At 37.9% G+C, this 24301-nt stretch overlaps 1 protein-coding gene across 1 annotated transcript; it reads left to right on the forward strand.

Moving 5' to 3' along the window:
* TRA2A (transformer 2 alpha homolog) lies at window positions 1-24054 on the forward strand. The gene is made up of 8 exons (XM_061997470.1): window positions 1-235; window positions 9393-9526; window positions 11122-11293; window positions 14232-14420; window positions 21418-21533; window positions 22061-22168; window positions 22873-22940; window positions 23110-24054. The coding sequence occupies exons 1-8, from the start codon at window positions 200-202 to the stop codon at window positions 23118-23120; spliced, it is 834 nt and encodes a 277-aa protein (XP_061853454.1). The 5' UTR covers window positions 1-199; the 3' UTR covers window positions 23121-24054.
* Window positions 24055-24301: the final 247 nt, after the last annotated feature.

Below are 24301 nucleotides of genomic sequence, written 5' to 3' on the forward strand. Positions count from 1 at the left end.
CCCCGCCTCCTGCGCCGTGTCGGGCGCAGACGGAGCGGAGGCGCCATTTTGCGCTGCTGCGGGAGACGGTTTGTGAGGCGGCAGTGATACAGGTAGCGATAATAACAGCAACAATAACAGCAGTAGCGGTTGTGGGTACAGTTGCTGCTCGGGACTAGTGTCCCTTTTCGCCCAGCCCCCTGGCCAGGATTCTGCCGACATGAGCGACGTGGAGGAGAACAACTTTGAGGGGAGGGTGAGTAGCCGTCCCTGCCCGGGCCGTGCTGAGACGGGGGGACCAGACCCGGGGACCATAGTGGGTGGAGACGTTCGCCGTCCTGCGGCTCGGTAGGGGTGGGGGCCACGCAGCTTGTCTCTAAAATGGCTTCTCAGACGCTTGAGTGGGCCGTGGGCGACTCCGGTCCTTCTCCTCTCCCCATCTCCCTCCTTTTTTTCTTTTTTTCTTTTTGTTTTTTTTGCCGGTGTAGTGCTGGGGAGCTGGCTCTGCGCGGAACTGAGCTTCGCTGCTTCAGCCCTCGCACAATTCCTTCTCCTCTCACGTCTCCGCGTTCCCATCCCCCTCCGTTGGGGTGCGGGCCCTGAGCTCCGGTTCCGCGGCTTCTTTGAGACTGGGGCTTGGAGCACTGCTGCAGCCCGGTTGTTTCCCCCCACTTCTTTCTTTATTGTCTTTCCTTCCTTCCCTCCCGTGATCCCAAGCCGTCCTGTTGTCTGGCGGGTGTAGGCTTCGAGGTCGCTGCGCTTCCCTATCTATCCACATTCAGCCTTCGGGCAGTGCCGGGCTCCCGGCCGTGGCCAGGCGAGCCCTGTCCCGCGCGGTGTAGCTGAGGCCTCCACCTGCGGGAAAGAGGAGGGATTGGGTCCTTTTGTGAGAGATACGCTGCCTTTCCTGGCTGCTGGGCCGCAAACAGGATCTTCTTCGGGCCGGGCTTCCTCAAGCCGTCGGGGAGGTATGGCCTTCGTTGTTAAACCGTTGAAATTCATTGATCACGCAGCTGAAGACCTCTCGACAAGCTGCTGTGGTTTTTTGACCTTGTTAGGCCTGCTTCTTTCCTCCGACTGCTGCGGTTTTTCATGTACGTGTGTGACTGGTCCCTTCTGTTATGAATATTTTTTTTTTCTTAGTGACGATCAGGGCAAGCAGCAGTTAGAAGCTGCTTGAAACAGGAGTGAAATGCCTGCTTTGTCCCCACTCCATCACTGTTTACTTTTTTTTTTTTAATTTTGCAGAGATTTTTCTCTTTTTTGTTCACTCTTTAAGAGATTATTTAGAGGAACACTTAATCATCCTTTTGGTGACTTTCTCTGATGAACCAGTGGCAGCAGCTTTGCAGTTAAATAGGATTACTGCCTGATGAAATAAGCAGTGAAATTTTGGAGGAGCAGTGTCACAGTCCAATTATTTTTACACGGATATTATTACCCCATTGTAATGTTTGTTAAAAAAACCTAAACGCATTCCCTAGACTGAGAGTGCTGTACCTGACTGTGCAGTGACTGCTGCTGCTTCCTCAGGTGAGGTAAACAAAATCTATTTGTATACTGATTGCTTGGACGAAGATGACTAAATAGCTAAACTCTTTTCAGCTAAACAAACTAATCACTGAAGGGAAAATCAAATAAGTCTGAGACAGTTAAACAAGAAGTATACTATTTTGTTAGTTTTTTTTGATTTTTACTTCAATCTCTCATTTTACAGTTATATTTACATTTTTGAACATTATTTTCTTGTCTGAATTCCCAATGTAGTTTACTATTAGGAAATATTTATGTTAGGTTCATTCACAGAATATTTGTGTTGGGTTCTTTGAGGAATCTCTTATAAAGTTGAGGTAGCTTCATGGTTTCAGTATTTCTGCAGGCTTTCTGCCAAATGTAGAAGTAAAGTAATGTTTTGGGAGTATGTGAAGTCTGGAAAGTCCTGCGTAGCAGTTTCTGTGACTGCTGCTTCATACTTGGCTTGTTTTGGTTTTTTTTGTGGTGGAAAATGTACCTCTTGGAAAGAGCTACTGACCCTGTCAAGTCATCATTTGGAAAACTTGTATTCTTTTCTCTCCCTAACACTGGAATTTCTCAGTCATTCTGGCACGTGGGGATGTCTTGTATTGATGGTTTTTTTTAAAACTAAACACAATGACAGGTACTTATGGTTTTAGGATTTTGTTCTTCTAATGAAGAACAGTTTCAAGTAGGTTTTCTTTTTCTTCAGTTGTACATTGTTGTGGTTGATGCTACAAAACTACTTGAAAAAATATATTTCAGGCTGTAACATTATATAGTCTATATGCTCACAGGCATAAAATTAAGCATGTATAACTTTGGGGCTTTAGTGTTAGTTTGCTGTTCCCAGTTGGATAGGACTCTTATGTGCAGAATGGCCTGATGCTTCAGTTTGTGATACACAGTTACATGGAGGTGATAGAGTATGGCTTAAGTTTTCAATGGGAGAAAGAACTCCAGAAAAGGTGGGGCGGGGGGGAGTTACTAAAGAATCAGCATTCCTGGAAATTGCCACGAAAAAGAATTCTGAGTACCGTTTCAGGCCCTCCCCCCCCCCCCCCGCCCCCAGTTTAGCTACTAAATAGTGTATTTTGCTTTTTCCAAAAAAAACCCAAACAAATGCCAAGGGAGATGAAGTTTAGTGTAAGTCCTTTTATATTCTATTTTAATGTGTGTGTATTGTCCCTAAAGAGCTTGAGTGAAAGTTCTTGCAAGTCCTGATGGAGTCTGATACCAAGATGAAGGTGCTTATTGATATGTATGAAGTTTTGTCTTAAAGTGACATTATTTTCTCACAATATGATTGGGATTTTTACTTTTTTGAAAAAAGAAGATTCTTTTTTGCAGCTGTTTTTAGATACTGTCCATATATGTGCTTTGCCTCTAATTTATTATTTGAAAATAATAAGTTATTTAATCTGAACAGGAAATTTAGGATAATCATGGAAATAACTTTCCAAATAGATTACTTAATTTCTACTGTTTAAAAACTTGTATTTCTGAAGCATTGGGTAAAATCTTTATAGGCATTGTTGATATATTTTTATTAGAGAGCTCAGTGATTTCTTTTTTGGCTTTTTTAAAGCAAATGTTAATTATGCTCAGAATAATTAACATCTACTCTGTTTGTGTCGTTTTGTTTCAACTTAAGCAAGTTCTGTATTCAGAATGTGACTGGTTGAACGGAAGAAATTCCCCCTCAAGCACAGTGGTTTAATGGAAAGAAATTGACAGAAGAATTACAAATATAGTGGATCATGGGATCACAAAATGGTAGGGGTTGGAAGGGACCTTTAGAGATCATCTAGTCCAACACACCTGCAGAATCAGGTCCACCTAGATCAGGTCACACAGGAATATATCCAAGTGGGTCTTGAAGACCTCCAGAGAAGGAGACTCCACATCCTCCCTGGGCAGCCTGTGCCAGGGCTCCCTCACCTGAACAGTAAAATAGTTTTTTCTTATGTTTAAATGGAACTTTTTGTGTTCCAGTTTCTTCCCATTACCCCTTGTACTGTCATCAATACAACGGAAAAAAGTGATGCCCCAACCTCGTGACATCCGCCATTTAAATATTTGTAAATATTAATGAGATCCCCCCCAAGTCTCCTCTTCCCCAGACTAAACAGCCCCAGTTCCTGCACCCTTTCGTCATACAAAAGATGTTCCAGTCCCCTGATCATCTTGGTGACCCTGCGCTGGACTCTCTCCAGAAGTTCTCTGTCCCTCTTGAGCTGGGGAGCCCAGAACTGGACACAGGAGTCCAGATGAGACCTCACCAGGGCAGAGTAGAGAGGGAGAAGAACCTCCCTTGACCTGCTGGCCACACTCTTCTGGATGTCCTAAAACTAAGTTTATTGACGTTAAGAAAAAAGATTTTAAGTTGTGCTCCTTATCCAGTGCTTGACTTCTGGAAAAGTCACGGGATTTTACCACCATTGAATGTTCTTTGTGAGCAGGTTAGACAAATGAGGCTTTTTTATCTTTAATTGCTATCAGGAGACAGATAACTCTTATTTCCTTTCACATTTGTTGGTATTTTTAATAACGTTATTAATTTGATGTGCATTCTGTGATGCAGCTTTATTAAAATTTTTCCCAGGGAAGTGAACAAGTTGGAGTCTGAACAAACACACACTTCAGAAGTTCCACTTTAAACTTCAATCAATTTTTTTTTTTTTTTTGAGCTTCTGATAATGTTTGACTTCTGTAATCCTAAGAATCTGCTTTGTGCAGAATCTCACATCAACCTTGGTCTAATGAAGCACTTGCAAAATCATATATTTCTTTGTGTGAGCCATCTTGTTGAAGGAAGTACACATAGTTCATATGTATGCAAGCAGCTTTTGGCTTAGCTTAACAGTGCGGGTGTGTTGGATTTGCTTCATGACACTTGTATGCAAAACACTTAATATGTGTTCTAATGTTAGTTACCTAAGTGATCAAATTTGAGATCATTTGTTTGGCAAAAAAAAAAAAAATAAAAATGAGAAGTCTGTCTAGCTATTTCATCAACCTCTTCTGTAAGGCAACCTGCCACCTCTGTGGTGAGAAAAGCATATTGCTTTCCATACTTTTTGAAAAACGGGCATGAAGCTCTGCTTATGCTCAGGGGTTCCTGCTTTTGCTTGGAGAGTGCTGTGGTCACCCTATGGTTTCTCGTGCCCAGTGTGGATAGAAAACTTCTTCTGGGAGTCATTTTTTTGATTGGTTGGTTGGTTGGGGTTTTTTTAATCAAGCTTAATAAAGTCTAGGTGATTGCAGACCATGGTGAGTGGGAAGACTACTTTTTTGGCAAACTAATTCTGTTTACTATCTTCCATATGTGATAAAGGAGTGACTACAGAGCCTTCCCTCAAGAAGCATATTTTCAGTGATAGGATTAACTTGTAATTTTTAAAAGTTTATTGCTGAAGCTTCCCATTCTTCCACCCCCCACCTTCCAGCTGCTAAATTACAAATTCTTTTTATTGCTTGTATTTTTCTGTCACCTTAGAATTTTGGACTTCTTTGTTTTCACAGCACTTTCGTGAAGTCTGAACTACTGTTTTGCTTGTTAAACTACTTGTCCTTTTTTCACCCAATGGGTATTTCTTCTTAACAAGGTCAAATGAATTTTGAAATTTCTGTATGATGAAGGATTTTTTTTTAATGCCCGTTTCACTTCCCATGCTTTGCTATAGAAAGCCCGATGTGAGGTTTTTTAAGTTCTTCCCCCCCCATGTTCTTTATTATATGCTTTCATAATGGGTGAAAAACTGAAGTAATGCTTCTTAAAAACTTTTGCAATTCTACTTTGCTATAGAAATGTTTCAAATACTTTAAAAATAGTTGTTATTTTGGAAAGTAGCGTTTCTTTGGAAGAGTGGGAGGAAGATAAACAATAGCTATAACTTGCATCAATTTTATGGTTTATTCAGTTGTACCATTGTGGATGAAATGTGTTGATATGACTGATGTCTTCCTCAGCTCAGTTATCTAAAGTTCTTGATAGTTTTTCAGTTATTAAATTTATATGATCATGAGGTAACATGGAAATGTCTTCCGTGTAGCAATTTGGTTTTGTTGGTCTTTCTGGGAAGACAGAAGGTAGGATGATAAATACCATTCAGTGCTCTCTTTAATTGCTTTGAGCTGCACATCTTATCCAGAGAATCAATAGCTGAAGCTGCAGTCTTTAGATTTTGTGTTTATCTACAATAATTTCTTTGGCTCTAAGTTCCACTTCTTGGTGAATCATTAATCCCATTTCCTGGCATATACTTGAGGAAGACACCACGTCTTACTCTGAGGAAGCATGCTGTTTCGATTGAGATTTTTTTTAATAATTATTTTAGGTGAGTGGAGTTTTTTGTGTGGATTTTGTTTGGGATGGTTTGTTTTTTGTTTTTTTCCCCTTGGAAAAAGTGTTATTGGCAGATTTAGCATTTGTTTTGAGGGGGAGCTCTCATCTGAAAAATATTAGGAAGTTACCTGTCTTTTCCTACAGACTGTAGTGACAGCAAATGTAGATAGTTTGGCATGGTCACAGTGACTGTCTGCCTGTATGCCCTTAAGGTCTAAAGGACTGGATAGTTGCATAATAAAGTCTAAGGCATTAAAATACATACTGCTTTGTAAGATAGCTGAGAAACTGAGTTAAGAAATGCAGTCTTATCTATGGGTCTTAAATGACTGAAGATCTTACAACGGGAAGATAAGAAAATGTTGAGGATTCGGAGAGAAATTTTAGTCTTTTCTCTCATCACAGAAATCAATAATACTGTTTAATGATGGTGCTAAGATCAGAATGTATAGATTGCTTAAAAGACTAGTACAGAATTGAGAGATTTTAATGCTTTGGATAATATGGTGTTGATTTTCTCCCATTGAAGGTGATGTTCTAAGAAAGAATGTTAACTAAGTTTCTCATTTATATTGCAGAAGGGATTTAAATTGTTTATGCAGCACTGTGAGGTTGCTTTGTGATATAGACTAAGAGCTTGCTAATTATTTTGTTACAGTAGGAAGCAGAGGAGGAAAATTCTCTTCCTTTGTGACTTCTTGAAGCTTTGAATCTCTTAATCCCTGCCTATGGTCTTGCTGGTGTAAATCTTATTAGGTACTTTTTCAGAGTCATCCTTAAGTCTTTAAACTCTTGCAGATTATTGTGATTCCCATAGTCTCTCCTGTTGAAGCACTGTAGGAGATATAAGTAGGTGATCTGTGTTGCATCAGAAGATGAGATGTAATTGCCTGCCAATGACAGACACAATATGCAACTGCTAACAGGTAATCGCCATTCAGCTGCAGTTTACATCTATAGTTACTCTGAGGAAGTTTGAACTGTGTAAGAACTTACACTGTCACCTTTGACACTCGGTTTTGAAGTTGCATGTTTGTGAGTGCAGCCCCTAAAGGGCATAAGTCCCAAAATGGCTCGGCCTTCATGAAGTGATGTAACATTTGCTTTTGGCAACTTAATCAAGATTTGTTGTCATAATGGATACTGTTAGAAACTACAGGCAGTGTCAAGATGCTTCAGTTGAGTAGATAAGCACACTAAGCTAGCTTTTACATTGCATGGGAGGGATTGTGGGTCCTTGGTATTTTTGGCACCTTTCAATACTTGATTGTGTAGTATCTGATTTCTGGTGTTTTGTTCAAGTTTTCAAAGTTCTTATTGTTCAAGAATTGATCTTTCAAATGTGAAAACTGTGGACACACAGTATCCGTATGAAGGACTGACTGAGGAGGGTGAATTCTCTGTCCTTTTTACTGAAACGGGTTTTCTAAATCTGAATGATGTCACATTAAATGGTTTTCTATATTGCTGATTGCTTTTACTGTGGAGGCAGGTGGAAATAATTCCCAGATAAATTGATAGTTGTTGCAGGGGATGAAGTATAAAGAGAAGAATTAAGGAAGTTATCAAAAAATGAAGAGTGTAAAAACAGAGGCAAGGTGATTAAAAAGCATGTTGGTGGTTTATAAATGTGGGGTTTGTTATAGTGAGCGATGGACTTCAAATGTAAAAATAAAAAATATCAAATAAAATTTGGTAGTATTTAAGTGCACATACATCCTTTATTTTGGTGAATGTCCCGTAGCTAGATCAGCAGATAGCCAGCTTGATAAGGGTAGCCTGTAGTGTTACAACCAAGCTTTAAATTTGACCTTCGCTGATAAGTTTTTTAAACCTATTATCCCGATATTAGCATTCTCAATGTGTCTTGTGTCCTTTTTATTGAGGCGAAGGGGAAAGGTAGTGTAACTGTAATACTTGTTAGTAAAGAGTCTCTTGAGTTCCATTTCTGGTGAATTTGTTGTCTTGAAATGTGAGGACAGCATCCTTTGAAAAGAACTTCAGCCCAAGTAACAAAGAATTTTGACTGCAAAAGAAAACACGAATTGGGACATAGGCAGAGTAGATGAATTAAGAAAACATTGTGAGGACAGGCAGGAAGAGAAATGCTGCGAATGAAATGTTATACACCCAGAGGGGAACATGGTATGCTTTCTTTTTCCTTTTTTTTTTGTGAATTTACAGATGTATATTAACACACTGTTATGTTGGGTTTTTTTAATAGCTGAGCTCCCTACAAATGCTTTACACTATAAAATGTGAGGAAATCCTAACCTGCTCTTTGTTTGCTTGTTTTCCTAGTTTTTCTCTTGTGTGCATTACCATGCAAGAAAAAAACCCTCCTGTCTTTTATTGGATTGCTTTGAACTGTACTATTATACATCTTGTTTTATATGGATTAAGTTGTCTGGAAGGAAAACAGGATAACAATGAGGAAGAAAAAGTAGGAAGAAAAATACTTTATGTTGCATATATCTGTGTGCATGTATTACGCGAGTAAGTATGTGCATAGATAGGTTTTGACTGGGAATCTTTGGCCGTTCTGTTGAACTGGGAGTGCCTTAGTAATAATGTGTAGGAGTAGAATTTGACATATTTGATACTGAGAAGTATACAGTTACTACTTGAGGGGGGAAGTCACAGTTACTGGTATCAATACTATCATATATTTGTGCTAATTAGTTTTTAGTGTATCTATGTATCTTACAAAAAATCTGAAAGGGGAGGAGGGTAGCTATGAAAATAGAGTAAAACAGCGAGAACTTAGTAAGCTTATTATTAGAACTTAGACAATTATATAGTTTTAAAGATATTTTTTTAAAGAAAAAAGTTGTTTTGTAAAATAGTTTCTTGCACTTTACCTGCTGGCTTTTCAATTTGATAGATAACATCTGAACTCCAGCAGAGTTTTATAATCCCCACGTGCTTAAATATACTAAATGTTCTTTTTCCATTAAGGTTAATGTTCGTGAAGAAATTGAAGAGTTTTTTCCAAGAATGTGGAAGATAAATCAAGATAAAAGAAGGCTAATGAAAAGTTTTAAAGATCAGAAAATTAAAATTGAATGGGGGAAAAAATTGAACAGAAGATTGGTCAGATAGAAGCACTTGAATATTTTTTTTAAGGCTATAATGAATTGTTTGAATTGGGGAAGAATACACGAAGTATGAAAAATGAAAAACTCAATGAAGAATGAAGAAAAGTAGAAAGCAAGAGTGAAGTAGAATTAAAAGAATCTGGAAGAATGAATGGGTCCTAGGTTAAGTAAATGTATGGTTTATGTTCCAGTGTCTGTATGATCAAGTTGTAGATGAATTTGCATGATTACTTAGTTAATAGAGAATTGGTGATCTGGTTGAAGCAGGGACCTATTTGAGGAGAGCATACAATATTAACAGTGGGTTAGCGAAATGAAATTTGTTTTGGAGGGTATTGCCTAACCACTTGTTTTTCAGGAGCAATCAATATAATAAAATTACTGTACTTAAAATGTTAGGAGTTAGGCATTTATACAACCAATACCATTTTTAATACTGTCTTTTTTGTTAGGAGTCTCGCTCCCAGTCAAAATCTCCAGCTGGGAGTCCTGCTCGCGTAAAATCAGAGAGCAGGTCAGGATCTCGCAGTCCATCGAGGGCTTCCAAACATTCTGAATCGCACTCTAGGTCAAGATCAAAATCAAGGTATGTCAAGAAAGCTACTTGTCTTCTGTCAGTGTTATTGCTTATGCCTGTTCTTTTGGTACCTTGATGAGATTTCTTTTCCCCTTGTAAAAATTATAAACCACCTGAGGTATGTTATAACAGGGCTGTTAATTTGCGTGTTAGTGTTTATCTAGGTGGGCAAAAGTTGAGGAACTATTCCATGAGTAATAAAATGTGGCTATGAATAGAGAAAGTAATGTTAGTAGAAACAGTAATGTAGAAATCACAATTAAAATTTGTAGGTTTATCTCAGAAGAGGGATTACATTTCAATTCGTAAGATATTACATCTCATTTCTCTAAAAGCTCCTGCCTCCTTCCCCAAAAATCTTTTGGTGGAGAACTGTTGCATAGACTTCTCCTTTGGGGGGCAAGGGAGAAGTGAGAACTGTAACAAAGTTAGTCTGTGTTAGGTAGAAGGAGTAAGCTCTGTACCTGTTGGAAATGTTGGAAGACGCTACTTGATTTTTGACATTCCCTTGTTGGAGGCTTTAAAAAAAATCTGGACTTTGAAAATGAAATAAAAAAACTCTGATTTAAGTTGGATATGGATAGCTTCTTGAGTTATGGGAGCTTTATGATTTAAATTCCTTTTTTGATGCTGCACAAGTCTTTCTTCGTTCTTTTCAATCTGAAGTGTGTGTGCAGAGGGAAAGAGTTCTCAGCTCTGAGAGAGCTTGCTCAGAATGGAGGAGATATGTCTGTCTTTTGCTTTGAATATGCTGTAAATACTACCCATCTTCTCTTCTACCATTATACTGGTGAAAATGAGGGAGAGCTACCAAATCCTTCTCTCCTCAGAAGAGAAACCCAAAAACAGTACTTGTAACTCTTGAGGTGGAAGAGGAATTGCACAGTATTAGATTGTTCCTCCTCATCAGTTCGTGGGAGAGCTCAGTAAACCATCATCCCTATTTATACACTTTATACTGGGGCGGCCAAAAAAGAATTACTGTACTCTGAATTCCTCAAGTGCAACCTAGCGTTACAGCTTCTGTTTTTTACAATGTTCAGCCAGATAGCTACCTACCTGTTGTTAAGACGTGATACTCATGTGAAATCATGCAACTTTGATGGAACAATGCCTGTTGAAAACTGAGCTTATCATTGGTTAAATGTCTGCAAAGAAATGCTTGAGGAGTTCAGCAAGCTTTTTTTTTTTTAATCTGGAATAGTTTTCAGACCTGGGTAAACTTCTGTTTTAGATGCTATAGCACTTTGATGCTGGTAGATCTTCCATTTTTCTGTCAAGACAGTATTTTACAGTGTGATATATCTGTAACACTGTACAAGTGTTAGTTACGTGTACAGCCAAGCTGATGTAAGTTTAAACTTGGAACTTCCCAAAAATTGTTGTGAATATAATCCTCATAGTACACCAGCACACTCACAAAGTTAGGAATTATGCTACTGAGCAGATTATTAGAGATCCATTCAGCCTTTAGATTGCAAAGTAGAAGAAACAATTAATTGTAGACAATCTCTAAAAAAAAAAAATTCTCTAGGAAATGTACAGTTTAAAATTCAATGCATTATGTGCATTTGACCTAACTGAAAGCTTTCTTTTTGTTGAAGATCCAGGTCCAGAAGACATTCGCACAGACGTTACACTCGTTCCAGATCCCATTCCCATTCTCATTCCCATAGGAGACGTTCTCGGAGCAGATCGTACACACCAGAATACCGTCGTCGAAGGAGCCGTAGTCATTCTCCAATGTCCAACAGGAGAAGGCACACTGGCAGCAGAGTATGTCCTGTTCATCACGGCTGAGTATCAACAAAACAATTACTGCTTACATCAGAGTAGTCCAGGTTACCCGAAGGCTGAATTTCACCTGGTGTCTTGTCACTGGAGGATACAGAATTTAGGGAGGTGGGGGGAGGGCAATCTCTGTCCTTATAGCTTGGCACTTAACTTCTTGGGCCTGCGACTGGCAAGGCAGTTAGAGAAATTCATTGAAAGCCATACCATTGCAGGTCACTATGTGCAGATAGGGTGATACCTGCTTCCCTCTGCTCTAGAAGTTAAACTCTTCTGATTTTCTTTGGGTTATGGTTCTGGGTATATGTGCACTTCACAAAAATGAGACCTTTTCTGTGCATACTTGCAACCTGACAGTACTGAAAAGATTGACTAGAGGAGCCAAAGAAAAAAATTCTCAAAGGTTTATATGCTTATAACATACGGCATATAATGTGGAAAGTTGCTTGTGATTTTATCCTTCTAAGTAATTAATTTAACTTGAAAAAAAGTAAGCCCATGTGTTATTAGCTAATATGTAAATCTTAAAAGACTAGAAAAAACTGTAGTCATAAACAGGATCAGTAAACCTCCCAGAATGTAAAGAAATACCCCTGTATGGACAGTTGGAGGAAGTACAGGTACACTAACCACAATCTAAGATAGCAACCACATATCATTCTAAGAGATTTCTCCCAATGGCCTTCTGTATAATCCATTTCAGTAACTTAGCTTCTAGTTCCACATCACTTCAGGCTGATCTAAATGAGTGCTGCTGCACACAGGTCTGCCTATTCCTTGGTGAGAGCAGTGGTACTCTGATCCTCTTAATCTGTTTCAGTTTCTCTGAATTTTTTTCTGAATTCTGTCAAAAAGAATATAGTTTTTTCACAGGCACACCTTGGTGAATCAGCAGTTCACAAGGACCAGATAATACCAATGTGAGGGAGAACACAAAGTATGTGGAAAAGGGAAAGGCTGCAGCAGTGCTTATATACAGTAGCTTTAGCTATTGTGAGGCAATGTTCATGGTTCCACTTTCTGTGGGTTGTTGCCAGTTTGTAATCACGTAGTAAATATGAATGGAATGTCTTGAAAAATTGACAGGAACAACTGAACATCAAACAGGTTAGCAGTTTTCCTGGTGAAAGATTAATGAATCCATTTTACTACTTTAGGAAATATATTCTAATATTTTTCTCTGTGAAATAGTCTTTTTACCTTGGAAATGACCATGAAACACAAAAAATTGTTTTCATGGTGAATTTCACATTAATTCTAAGAGGAGTTCTACTAGTGTCAAAATGAAACTCGAACTGATTTGAAGCCCTTAAATAGTGAGGTCATAAAGACACCAGGAGAATTGGTAGCAGTTTAGCCACTTCTGGTCTTGTAGGGAGCTTGCATACTGTGTTGATGGGAGGCAGTGCAAAAACCTAGTGTAAAAGCTGATGATGGAACTGTTAATTGTTGCTTAGGGTGCATACTGACTCATGGTACTTCTCTTGCTTCAGAAAAGTAATAGCATTTAAGTGTAAGGAGAATGTGAAAAAAAGACAACGTAGGTATGTACTGATTGGAGGGACTTGTCAAACAAGGATTTAAAAGACCAAGAGATTTCATTAGACTAACCAGAGTTTCCATAATAAGTGTTATATAGCCGTTAATTCCACTGAATTATCAGATTGAAATAGTGTAAAAAAAAAAAAAATCCACCCCTAAACCTAAATAATGAAAACTTGCAAATGACAAAATGTCAGATTTTGTTGTGCTCTTTAGCTATAGCATGAAACTGTAGAAGATTCATGTCTTAACAGAAGTTTGAACTTTGACCAATGGAAGGGAAGAAACTTAAAATCTAGAGTAACTTGGGCATCTTACTTTAACAATGGATTCTTGAACAAAAAGCTCTGAAAAGAACACAATGGAAGATCTGAACCTCATAATTCTTTGAGTCAGGCTGAAAGGCAAGCTCTGAGTCGTAAATTACTGTCCCTCAGTGGCTTTGAAAATCTGAAACAAATTTCAAACATACCAACTTCCAGTTATTATTTTAGCGGAAACATTAAACCCTTATGCCTCTTGTTGCGATTAGAATTACTGCATCTACTGAAAGGTGCCAGAAGCTTAACTGAAAAATGTTAATTTTGATTTTAAAAAACATTCTTACAGTGGCATTGGCATTAGATCTACTCTCTGGCCTGTGGAGGAACTTTGAGCCTGATAGAGAAATTGTCCTGGTACAATTTCATGTTTGACTTTCTTTAGTTGAAGTGAAACGTGATAAGTAGATCTGTATCCCACATCACATTAAACAATTGGGAATCTTGGTCTAGGAAAATGTGCACGCTTTTGGATTACAGTTTCACAGAACTGGCCTTCAACATTTGCTACTATCTGTATGAAAGAAGCAGGTGATTTAATCCTGTTTACAAGTGGAAAGGGATAAACTTTCACATGTAAATATTTACTTTCTGAAGAGTTGCATAGGAAATGTTAAGAGGGGAGGAAATTTCAGTAGAAGCTAAATTATGATTCAACTATCCATTCTTAGGAGCTCAAATGCAAAAAATGGGAGTTTGAGACTGGCCAACCTGTTTGTAGCACAGACTTGTATGTCATGTCTGCACTTTGGTGGTAGTTTGAGTGTGAAATAACATAGGTTCCTGTTATTCTGTAGCTTTTCTGTAATCAAAATGTTTATTTTTTTTATCATCTGAGTTTTTCACCAACACGAGAAGCTTGTCTTTTCTCTTAATAAAAATCATGACAGTAGTTGCTTTTGAATATATCTTACACTTGGAATAACTGGAGGTTTTCACTTTTGTTATAAACTATGTTTAGTTTTCTTCAGCTTAAAAATCAGTAATTGAGAAATTTTGATATGAGAACACGGAATTTATTTTATTTAAACTTGATTGGAGTTGAACGTTTTTCTTGCCAGGCTAATCCAGATCCTAATACGTGTCTTGGAGTGTTTGGTCTCAGTTTATATACTACTGAGAGAGATTTGCGTGAAGTCTTTTCCCGGTATGGACCTTTGACTGGTGTCAACGTGGTTTATGATCAACGGACTGGACGATCAAGAGGATTTGCTTTCGTTTATTTTGAGAGAATTGATGATTCTAAAGAGGTAAATTTATGCTTTACTACTTCTAACAGGGGTGCTCTTTGTGCATCGTCTTTGTGAGTATCTCTGTAAAAAAGAGAAAAGTTTCTGAGTGTGTATCCACTGCCAGGTTCTCACAGTGAGATTAATTTAAAATATTTTGTTCAAACAACTCATGACATGTTTAAACAGATGCAGCATTTTAGTTCAGTGTTCAAAATGCTTGAGCAAATTTTGAGCATGGGATGTCTGTATTGAATCACTAATGAGCATCGTGCTTTGATTTTAATATGTTACTTTAAAATGAAAGTAAATCTTTAGCCAGGCATAGAAGATGTTTCTGAAATATTTTGAAAGTTCACTTTTCAAAGTAGTTTCCTGTATCTGTCAAAATTTGGAAGATGACCTTTCCATTTTCTTCTCTAAAAGTGTGTATCATCATGCATTTGAAAAACAGTGGGATTTGTCTTGATTTGTGCCTTGGTCAATGACTTTGCTAGCTGTGTACACCTGGGCTGAGATGTTGTTAGTATCATTGATCTGTAAGAAAAGAACTAGAGAATATGAACAGCAACCTGTGTTACAATTCACTGCAGTAAGTGGTACTTTTTTTACCTGTATAAGGATACTGTGAGCTTCACTGCATTTACTGAGATTGGTAGATGAAATTGCTATTAAAAGTAAAGATATATCCTTTCCTTTTTTTTTTTCTTTAAGCCTTCATTGTGGGATTATATCTTGCTTGTGGACAAAATGAGTTGTAAACTTCAAGCATCTTGTTTATCAATTAATAGTTTCAGACAGATGTTTCAGATTTACTGTTTGATTCTGATTCCATTTGATAAGTATATTCATAATACTTGGATGTGACTCTTCTTCGCATTGAGAAGAAGGAGAGTGACAGTTATGGAACCTGCTATCAATAGCTGAAAAATGAAAACTGATGCTAGTTGATATTTTAATGCACAAGATGTTTTGTGGATGATTTGGTTTAACTAGACTCGGTTCCAATCTTTGATTTCTGGTGTGATCCAACAGAGAATTAGTTTATGGGAAGAGTAAGGTTTGTAGATGTGTATGTATGCATAGTTGTTGCAGGTTATAGGCGTAAGAGGACACAAAGCCTCCTTTAGCGTCCATTCTGTATTTTCCCACTATCACTTGACCAGGTTGAAAGAATTACTGGAGTGGGTACCTGTATATGCATCTGTAATGTCATACTCTACTCTAACTTTTAGTTTTCTGTTTCTTTGCACTCCTGAGTTTGTTGGGATTTTGAAAGTATGACTGTTTCATAGAAAATTTAGCATCCAAAATACGTAGTATTTCTTGTCACGTTCATGTGTCAGTCTTGTGTTTTACAACTTTCTATGTCTTTAGAAGTAGGATTTTTCCTAAATGTCGTGGGTAGTGGTTGTGCACGACACCATGCATTTCTTAAGATGTTCCATGCAAATAGGATAAGGGAATTTGGTTTGTTTAGTATAAGGCTGTTTTGGCAGATATTACAAAATTGGAATGCAAAGAAAAAAACAGTGATATTATTTGCAGTCAGAAATAAGGACATAAAGAAGAGCAGCTTAAGCAGAAACTGAAATAACTGGGAATGTAATTAAACCTTTTGCTTTTCTTTTTTTTTCCTCTCCAATGGACTAGTACATGAGGAGGGGGTAAAAGATGCAAAACCTCCCAATATTTGTAATTTATATAACTTGCATACTTTGGCAAAAAGGACAGGAGAAAAACTTAATATTTGGCTTACTTCATGGGCCTTGACAAATTTGAAGATGGCAGTAAGCAGCAGCTAGTTTAAAATAAGGAGATACAGCTGTAGGCATGAAACACTGTGGCAGGCCCTGTAGGAGACCACTGAAAGACAAAAAATATTTCTCTGTGTGGAAGATAAATCAGACTGAAAAGTTGAGTATGCATAAGAGCAATGAAATTGGAATTACTTTTTTTCTGAGAAAGTAGACCTTTCCTTTTAAAAACAACCAGAACCCTCTCCCCGCAAAAACCCCACACAACCTGCCCTCTGTCCTCCCCTCACCCCCAAAAAAACCCCAAGAAAAACAAACCTCAAATAAACCCCCCCGGCACCCTAATAATTTGAATAGCGAGAATATAAAACTCTAGATGAGGTGCTGAACTAAATTCCAGCCCTTTTAAAGCACTCATAGATGGTTTAAAGATGTGTAGAACTCTACAGAAAAAGGAGGATTTCCCATCATCTTCACTGTTGTGCTTGCAAGAGAGGTGACACAGGGAAGCCTCTCAACTGACATACTCTCAAACGTTGTTAATATTAAAATTCTACAACAAATGAGTTGTCAGTAGCTGTGCTTCAACTCTCAGAACTTGGTTCAAAATAGATCAGTGTCAGTACTGTGTTGTGTGCTGTTGCAGCTGAAATCCTGCAGGATCTTTGTCATCACTGGTTGGTTACCAGTTGTTGTGGTTTAGCGACACCACCTGCATTTTCTGTTTCCTAATGCTACTTACAGTCTTTTGAGAGTTTTGACCATCTTTCAGAACCTTTTGTAATGTTCGTTAACAATCAAGACAAACTTTATACAGACAAACTGAACTATTAATGCAGTACATCAGTTGCCAAGGTCTGAATAGTAACAGCTTTTATAATTTTCGTTTTGTAAGACATTTAATCTTTGCTGCAAGAAAACCAGTTTAGAAGCATCATTATTAACCAGTTTCTCCTATAAGTTGTTGAAGGAATGCTCTCTTTTGTGGTATCAAAAGGAACGCCAAATATACTAGAAAAGAATACTAAACAGTCTCATATGTTTGGAATTACAACTTGCAGACTTCTGGAGACTGAAATACTATGAAATTGCAATACTTCCATATCCAGTTACTCATTATGTTTATCTTAAAATCCTGTATTTCTTGACTCTGAAACTCTTTTAACTATGCTTTAATACATTTAATCAGTAGATGTTTAAGTTCAGAAAATTATATATTAAAGATTATAATTGGCAATACTATAATAATAGCTTAAAGAATATACTCAAGCTGAATCCTACTTGGCAGACTGCTGTAAGTGTAAAAAGCTGAGATTCTTAATTTCTTTTTTCATCTCATCAGATTTTCGGATTTTTTTCAGAATATCCTTTCAAATGTCCCAGTTAAATCGAGACCTGGGCTAGTGAGAGCAGTGCACTGGGGGCAGAAAAGCTGACCTGTGATGTCTGCTGATCCCATGCTGTACCTGTGATATATAGTAGAGATAATGATTTTTTAGTGGCATTAAATGAAATATAGGAAGGACTGCAAGTAAAAAATAAACAAGAATCCCCCCAAAAACATCAGGAACATAAAAGGACAGTATCTTTTATAGGCTTTTTTTAAACCATGAAAGTACATTTTCAAAACGAGTCCAAACATAAATTGCTTGTTTGACTATTCCAGTGTGTTCAATCTGTACGTCACTAACTTCACAGTGATAGCACATTATTGAAGTAATTCAAAGCAGTTAGAAGTTGAAATAAAAGCTTGATGATCTTTTGTAGTAGAAATGTGAAGTGACTGTGACATCAGCTCTGCCCAGTCAAGCATTTGCCCCACTTCCTTCCTTCCATACCCTGCCCCCAGTGACCACAATGCAGGTTACAGAAATTTCCCACTGTTTCCTTGTCCAAGCTGCTTTTTGTGCCATATCCAAACAGAAAGATTACTTTCTTTTTTTCAGTGAGTTAATTCTTGATTGCTTAACTAATCTCAGTCACTAGTGTAAGTTTGTGCATATATTCAAAAGTTCATTGTTTCCAAACTCCTTTTACCCTGCCTGAATGCTAATACATGTAGAAAACACCACATAGGGTAATACCTATGAAATGAAACTGAAGTCTGTTGGTGTCACGCTTTCTAACTGTTTTGAGCCACTAGAGGCCGTCATCCTGTAGTTTGGGGACTGCTCATTTTGTCAAACACCTTGCAGATAGTAATTTGGCGGCTCATGTTAGTAAGGATTTAAAGTTAATCTAGCAGTGAATTATGACCTGTGCCATTCCCAATCCTCTTTCCCTGTTTTCTGACTGCAAACATGTAGCTGTGTATTCTGGGTTAAAAAGTCAATTTTTTCTTAGAGTTTGCATCCAAAATTACTAGTACATATTTATAGGAATCCAGTTTGCTTGGTTGCTTGCTGTAATCATGCAAAAGCCGTGCAAGTCTCTTCACAAGGTTTTGGATTTTCTTCCAAATACCTTACAAAGAATGAAATTAAAATGGAATGTTGACAGTTAAAGGCTTCTAAGAGGATATTTTGTGTCTTAAACTCTAACATCATTTTATTTTTCTATTCAAAAAGTTTCATTTGATGGTGTGGAAAATGCACTTCTCTAACAGTATTTGAGAATGTCTTCTGCATTGTTAGAGCACAGGTGCAACTTTTTTTTTTTCCTTTGACATTTAAGTGTTCATAACACAACATTCATGCACACTCAAAAACAGCAAAAAAAGGGCAAAACGCAAATGACATGCTAGTCTAATAAAAATGTGAAATCCAAAATTTCATTATAAACTGTTTTAACGAAAATACAGAAATGTCAGTAATTAGAATCACTAATATGTTTTTACAGCCTTTCTACAAAATAAACACTCTTATATCACATACCTGAAAACAGATATTCAAATAGGGCTTTTGGTCACATTGCAGCAGTGGTTAGCTAATAGTACTTCAGTACTTTATTTCAAAGACCTGAAATGTGCACGTTAGGAAGGATGCAGAGAATTTGGAAGGATATTTGTAAGGATTTTCCAGTTGCTAATGGTCGATTGAGTGATTCAAACCACCAGTTATTGTTGGATTCATAATGGCTTGTTGCAGGTTTTGGCTTTTGTTCATTTGGGAGATGCAGTCAGAGACTTAAAAGATTTTCTTATGTCTAGCTACTAAATATTTTGATTATTTATTTTTTTAGTTGGCAGTTCTTGCTGAGTGACGGCTGTTGAAAGCTAAGAAAATTGAAGCTTCAACACAGAATAGATCATCAGTCATTGTGACCAGTGTGTCTTGAGTTTTATGCAGACTCTAACTATGAATCTTTATCAACTGAAATGTAGTATATTTCTTTGTACTTCCAAACCAGTCAAATCTCAAAATTAACTTTTCAGCTGTCTTGCTGGTGTATTGCTCTGCCCTGTTCTGTTCCCTATGGTAGAGAACTCTTCCTCTTGAAGAGGTGTTTGTTCTTTTGACTAGATAAGACATGTGCCAGATGTTCTGGATTTGAGGTGGCTTCTTGTCAGCTAAGCTTATTATTCTGCAAGTTGTCAGTCAGACATAAAAATGCCATGAAGTAGAAAATCCCTTACTTTTCAAGATAACTTTAGTATTTCTGCATTTTCAGAAAGGTGCTTTTCATCATGAAGCCAATTTTCCAGCCAGCTATATGCAGCCTTCATTTTTAGATTTGCACACACATATGCTCCTGGGAGGTATACACAGATTTGTTTTAATGTAGAGAATCCTTGTAGAACAGGGCTTGAAAAAAAAAAGTTTCAAGACTAGGAAACTAAAGCATTGTTTTATCCATAGAACATATTTTAGTGTGTGTTGAAAGACTTGAAATGTTACTTGGTTCTGCCTTGCAGTTAGCCAAATGTAGTTGTTAATATTTTTGTAAAGTAACAAAGCTCGCTAGGTGGCGATATGGTATAGATGCGAATGGCTTTATTAAAACACAAACTAAGTGTAGTTAGACTAGTGATAATTCAGTCACCTCCAGTTTGAGGACATCTCAGTTAAGTCATGTGGGTGTCACGTTTTTGTATCCTCCTCTGTAACTATGTTAATTTGATAAGCCTCTTGTTAGAGCGTGGCAAAAAAAAAAAGCATTTCTGCATAGTTATTTGTTTCATTATTTTTTTAGGAAGAAAGGAAAAAATGCTCTGCTTAGAGGCACCTCTGTGTTTTGAGTTGCCACATAGTTAAATAATAGCAAAGTGATAGTGTTTAACTCCAGATTGTAACAGCATCTATTCTCCACACTTGAAAAAAATAAAATAGTGTATACTGGGGCTAAGAGTTGTGCTTCAAGTCTCAAACCAAGTAGCATGTACTGATATTCCAGAGGTCATAGAGCAGCTGATGGAAGGCTAAAAAAAAAAACCAATTTGCTTTGGAAATTTTAATAGATTTTAAGTCCAGCATTAACTGTCTGTTAAATTATTACGGTTGTGGGTTTGGTTTTGGTTTGTTGTGTTGTTTGTTTTTTTTAAAGTTACTGTTGCATGAATATCACTCTCAAAAGTATGCTGTGCTGCTTTAGAGTAGATGACAGAAAAGACTTTCCATGATTTTGAGTTTGTGAAAGGCCATTGTATTGATTCTCAAAGGCAGAGAAGCAGGGGCTGGAACACCCAGCGGGTGCATGCACAGGCTCGGGCGGGTCTAAAGGCAGCAGCGGCTTCTCAGGCACAGACCCTTTGCCTATCACTTTAGCAAGCTGCTATTGTGAGAGTGAGTGGGGAGGAAGGTTGTAATTAGGTATCCATGTAGGCTGAACCCGCCATTTTACTAAGCTCTGCTGGAATAGGTCCTTGTAAGGGAGATGGCAGGAGGCTGGGAGAGCATGAAATGGCAGCCGACTAGCAGTAATCCGGCCATATGCACCCTACAGGAAGCTACTGTTTTGCACAGCTTTTGAATCCGCCCGTCCCCTCTGGGTCAGAGGCGGCGGTGGGAAAGATGCAGTTTTCAGTAAAATCTGTTTTGACTTTCAGGTTACTTTTCTGGTGGGTAGAAGACGAAGTCTAGGGAAAGTGAGAGTGTTAGTGGTTAGCACGGTGCTCTCTACTGCGGCACCCCAGTGCGGTCCTGTAACACTGCGGGCAAAGGGGCTGGGGGACACAGATGAACCACTCGCCACAGTGGGGCACTAGTAACCACTCTAAAGAAAACAAGTTCAGGGCATGTTTTTCTGATGGGTTTTTTACTTAGCCTTTCATAGCTACCAGGAGGCTGCAGGTTTCACGTTCCTGTTCCTTGTCTCTCCTGCAGGCAATGGAGCATGCAAACGGTATGGAGCTGGATGGCCGGAGGATCCGGGTGGATTACTCAATCACCAAGAGAGCACATACGCCCACCCCAGGCATCTACATGGGCAGGCCAACACAGTAAGGAGTTCAGCCATTTCCTGTAATGGGACTCAAATGGATTTCAACTGAATGCTTGGAGTATGGTTGAAGAAAGAGAGCTACAGATACTTTTTCAAAATTTGAATTACACTAATTGTATTTTATCACAAAGTTACACTAATATATAAAGAACACGTTACTGTAGTTCATCTATACAATTAAATTCTGCTGTAGTTTATTGTATCTTTATTTCAAAAATACTGAAGGCGTTAAGAGTTTTAAAAAACCCACTCAGCACAGTCAGTTGGTGTACCCTGAGCTCACTGAAACACCGAGGTACTCATTTGCCATTGGTTGTGATGGGAATTTGGCTGAAATCCCTGGTGGGTTTTCTGGGTTTCTTTGAAAGCTGCTTTTTTTTTTTTTAAGTGTTTCATTTTTAGATGGTTTCAGGGCGTGGTCTTAAGTGTCTGATTTACAAAGAGTCTTAAAAAAGGCTTTTAAATAATTTAAATCAAGAAGAACAGTAGATATCTAAAGTAATTTGATTGCTTTTTCTCTAATAGCAGTGGAGGAGGTGGCGGCGGTGGAGCAGGTCGTCGCCGTGACTCATATTATGATAGGGGGTATGACAGAGGATATGACAGATATGAAGAATATGACTACAGATACAGGTACCTGTTTTTTATTTCTGTGAGAACAGTGCATTTGTTGGAAAAGCTGGAAAGTGGGGTGACAAAAAAATGTTACTGTAGTTTGTAGCAAGATTGTGCATAATTACTATGTGTTAGTGCCTCATTACGTTAGGTTTTCTGGGATTAAAGCAGTTGTAATTGTCAGTGTTCGTGTAATTCAGTTACATGGTAAACACTCAAGCAAAGGGTTAATTTTGCTACCTGAAGGAGGTAGAGCATGTACCGTATTAATCTAGGGGGCAGACAGGGAGGGAATGCATTTTTCCATGCTGTATATAGAACCAGAAACAGCTGATACACAGTGGTGTTTAAAAAGGGGTTATTTGTAGATGGAATTTTTAATGCTTGACATTTCGTGACCATCTTAGTCTCCTGAAAGTTATTCAGAATGTTGTTCAACAAGGATTGTAGGCATCTGGAAAAGCACTTTGTATGTTTGCAAGGCTAGTAAGAGTTTATTAAATTCTTTGTCTGGGAATATCTTAAACTTTTAAACATATCAAGTGGAGAAATATAAAAGCATTTGTTAAATAACTGGAAGGCACAGCCAAATAAAGCTGAAATCAGTCATGCAGGCTAAGTCTTTTAGTGCTAAGGAAATGGTTCTGTTTTGTAGAAGTGGTGTGCGTAAGGCTTCCTTCATAATGGATGTTGTTGAGTTTCTTTTTTAATTTCCTTTAAAGGAGACGATCACCATCACCTTATTACAGTCGATACCGATCACGATCAAGATCTCGTTCCTATAGTCCAAGTAAGTAAATACAAGTGAATAAATAGAACCTCATTGATTTAAACCTTGTTGTTACTAGTATTAATTGATCATGGAAATTCTGAATGTAAAAGCAAAAAAGCTGAGATGATGTATGTGAAGTTGGTTTATAGTAGTAATCATGTGGTTTGTGTTTCTTTTTTTGATCCAGGGCGCTACTGAAGATCAGAAGAGTTACAGCCGAGGACATGATTTTTAAATACAAAATTCAGATCTTAGCTTCCGTACTGCTTTCCCTCCCATCCTCCTTTCCTTGTCCTCCATCCAGCTCTTTTACAAATCTTTGGTTCATCTAGAATATACATGTTTTCAGTTGAAGTATTCCAGTTTTCCATCCCTCCTTATTGTAATACTCTTAAATATTGTAATTGTTGTAGTTTTTGTGTAGTAAAACATCTTAAGCAAAATGAAATAGAGAACCCAAAGTACTGATACATTTTGGAAGTCATTCCTGTTTTGTTTTAAAACAATTGGACCTCCTGACTAATCCGAAGAGAGTGTCGATATTTTTAAAGTTTGCATGTCATATGTAGTATACACACTCAGATACTTTAATATAAACCTGCATTTCCAAGTAACTCATTAATCTTTCTGTTAAAACGTTTACCTGTTACTTTGATAAGCGAGTAATAACTTTGAGCCTTTTCTGAAATGACAAATTGACTTTAGGTAGTCATGAACCAGAGGTTTTGGGGGTTTGGTTTTTTTTTTAACAGGTGGTTGCTTTGAGTGTAGACTATTTGAGATAGAGACAAATTTGGTATTTGACTGACTGGGAAAACAGATCCCTGTACACTCAAAATTAAGGCTGTGTTTTATAGATAAAAGTTTCTAGATTGAAGTTAGAACTGTAAAAGTTCTGGGGGTTTTATTGTATTTGGTTGAATATTTCCCCTTAATGCAGGAGAAAAAAACATTTATTGAACATAGCAATTAGTTATATAACTTACTGTTCATTTAAAAACAAAACAACACAGCAACAAAAACTCCTTGGCATTGCAATAATGATTAAGCAAGTTTTGTTTCCAGTTCTTCTTGGCATTTTGAAAGTGTGGATGGAAAAACCTAAACCTATGTGTAAACCTTCCCCCCCCCCCCCCCCCCCCCCCAATAAAAGTTAATTCCACTGAGATGTGGTTTCTTGTCTTTTGTTCTGCATTTTGTGTCACCTGGGAATGTCAGTTAAGTGAGACTTGATAGTGCTAAATGGATAGTAAAGTCAGCATTGATCTGTCTTCTCAGGAGCCTGTCTTTCCTTAGAGTCAGCGTGCACCTGGCTGGGGTGACAGCAGAGCAGGAAGTCTGGCTTTCTCATGTGCCATCTTTGGCACTTGTTGGAGTTG

Source organism: Colius striatus, chromosome 5 (genome assembly GCF_028858725.1).
Source record: "Colius striatus isolate bColStr4 chromosome 5, bColStr4.1.hap1, whole genome shotgun sequence".
NCBI lineage: Eukaryota > Metazoa > Chordata > Aves > Coliiformes > Coliidae > Colius > Colius striatus.

Coding starts and splice junctions, on each gene's coding strand:
- TRA2A (XM_061997470.1), top strand. CDS start 200: ATGAGCGACGTGGAGGAGAACAACTTTGAGGGGAGG. Junction 14,421..21,417: donor GAATTGATGATTCTAAAGAG/GTAAATTTATGC, acceptor TCTCTCCTGCAG/GCAATGGAGCATGCAAACGG. Junction 21,534..22,060: donor TACATGGGCAGGCCAACACA/GTAAGGAGTTCA, acceptor TTTCTCTAATAG/CAGTGGAGGAGGTGGCGGCG.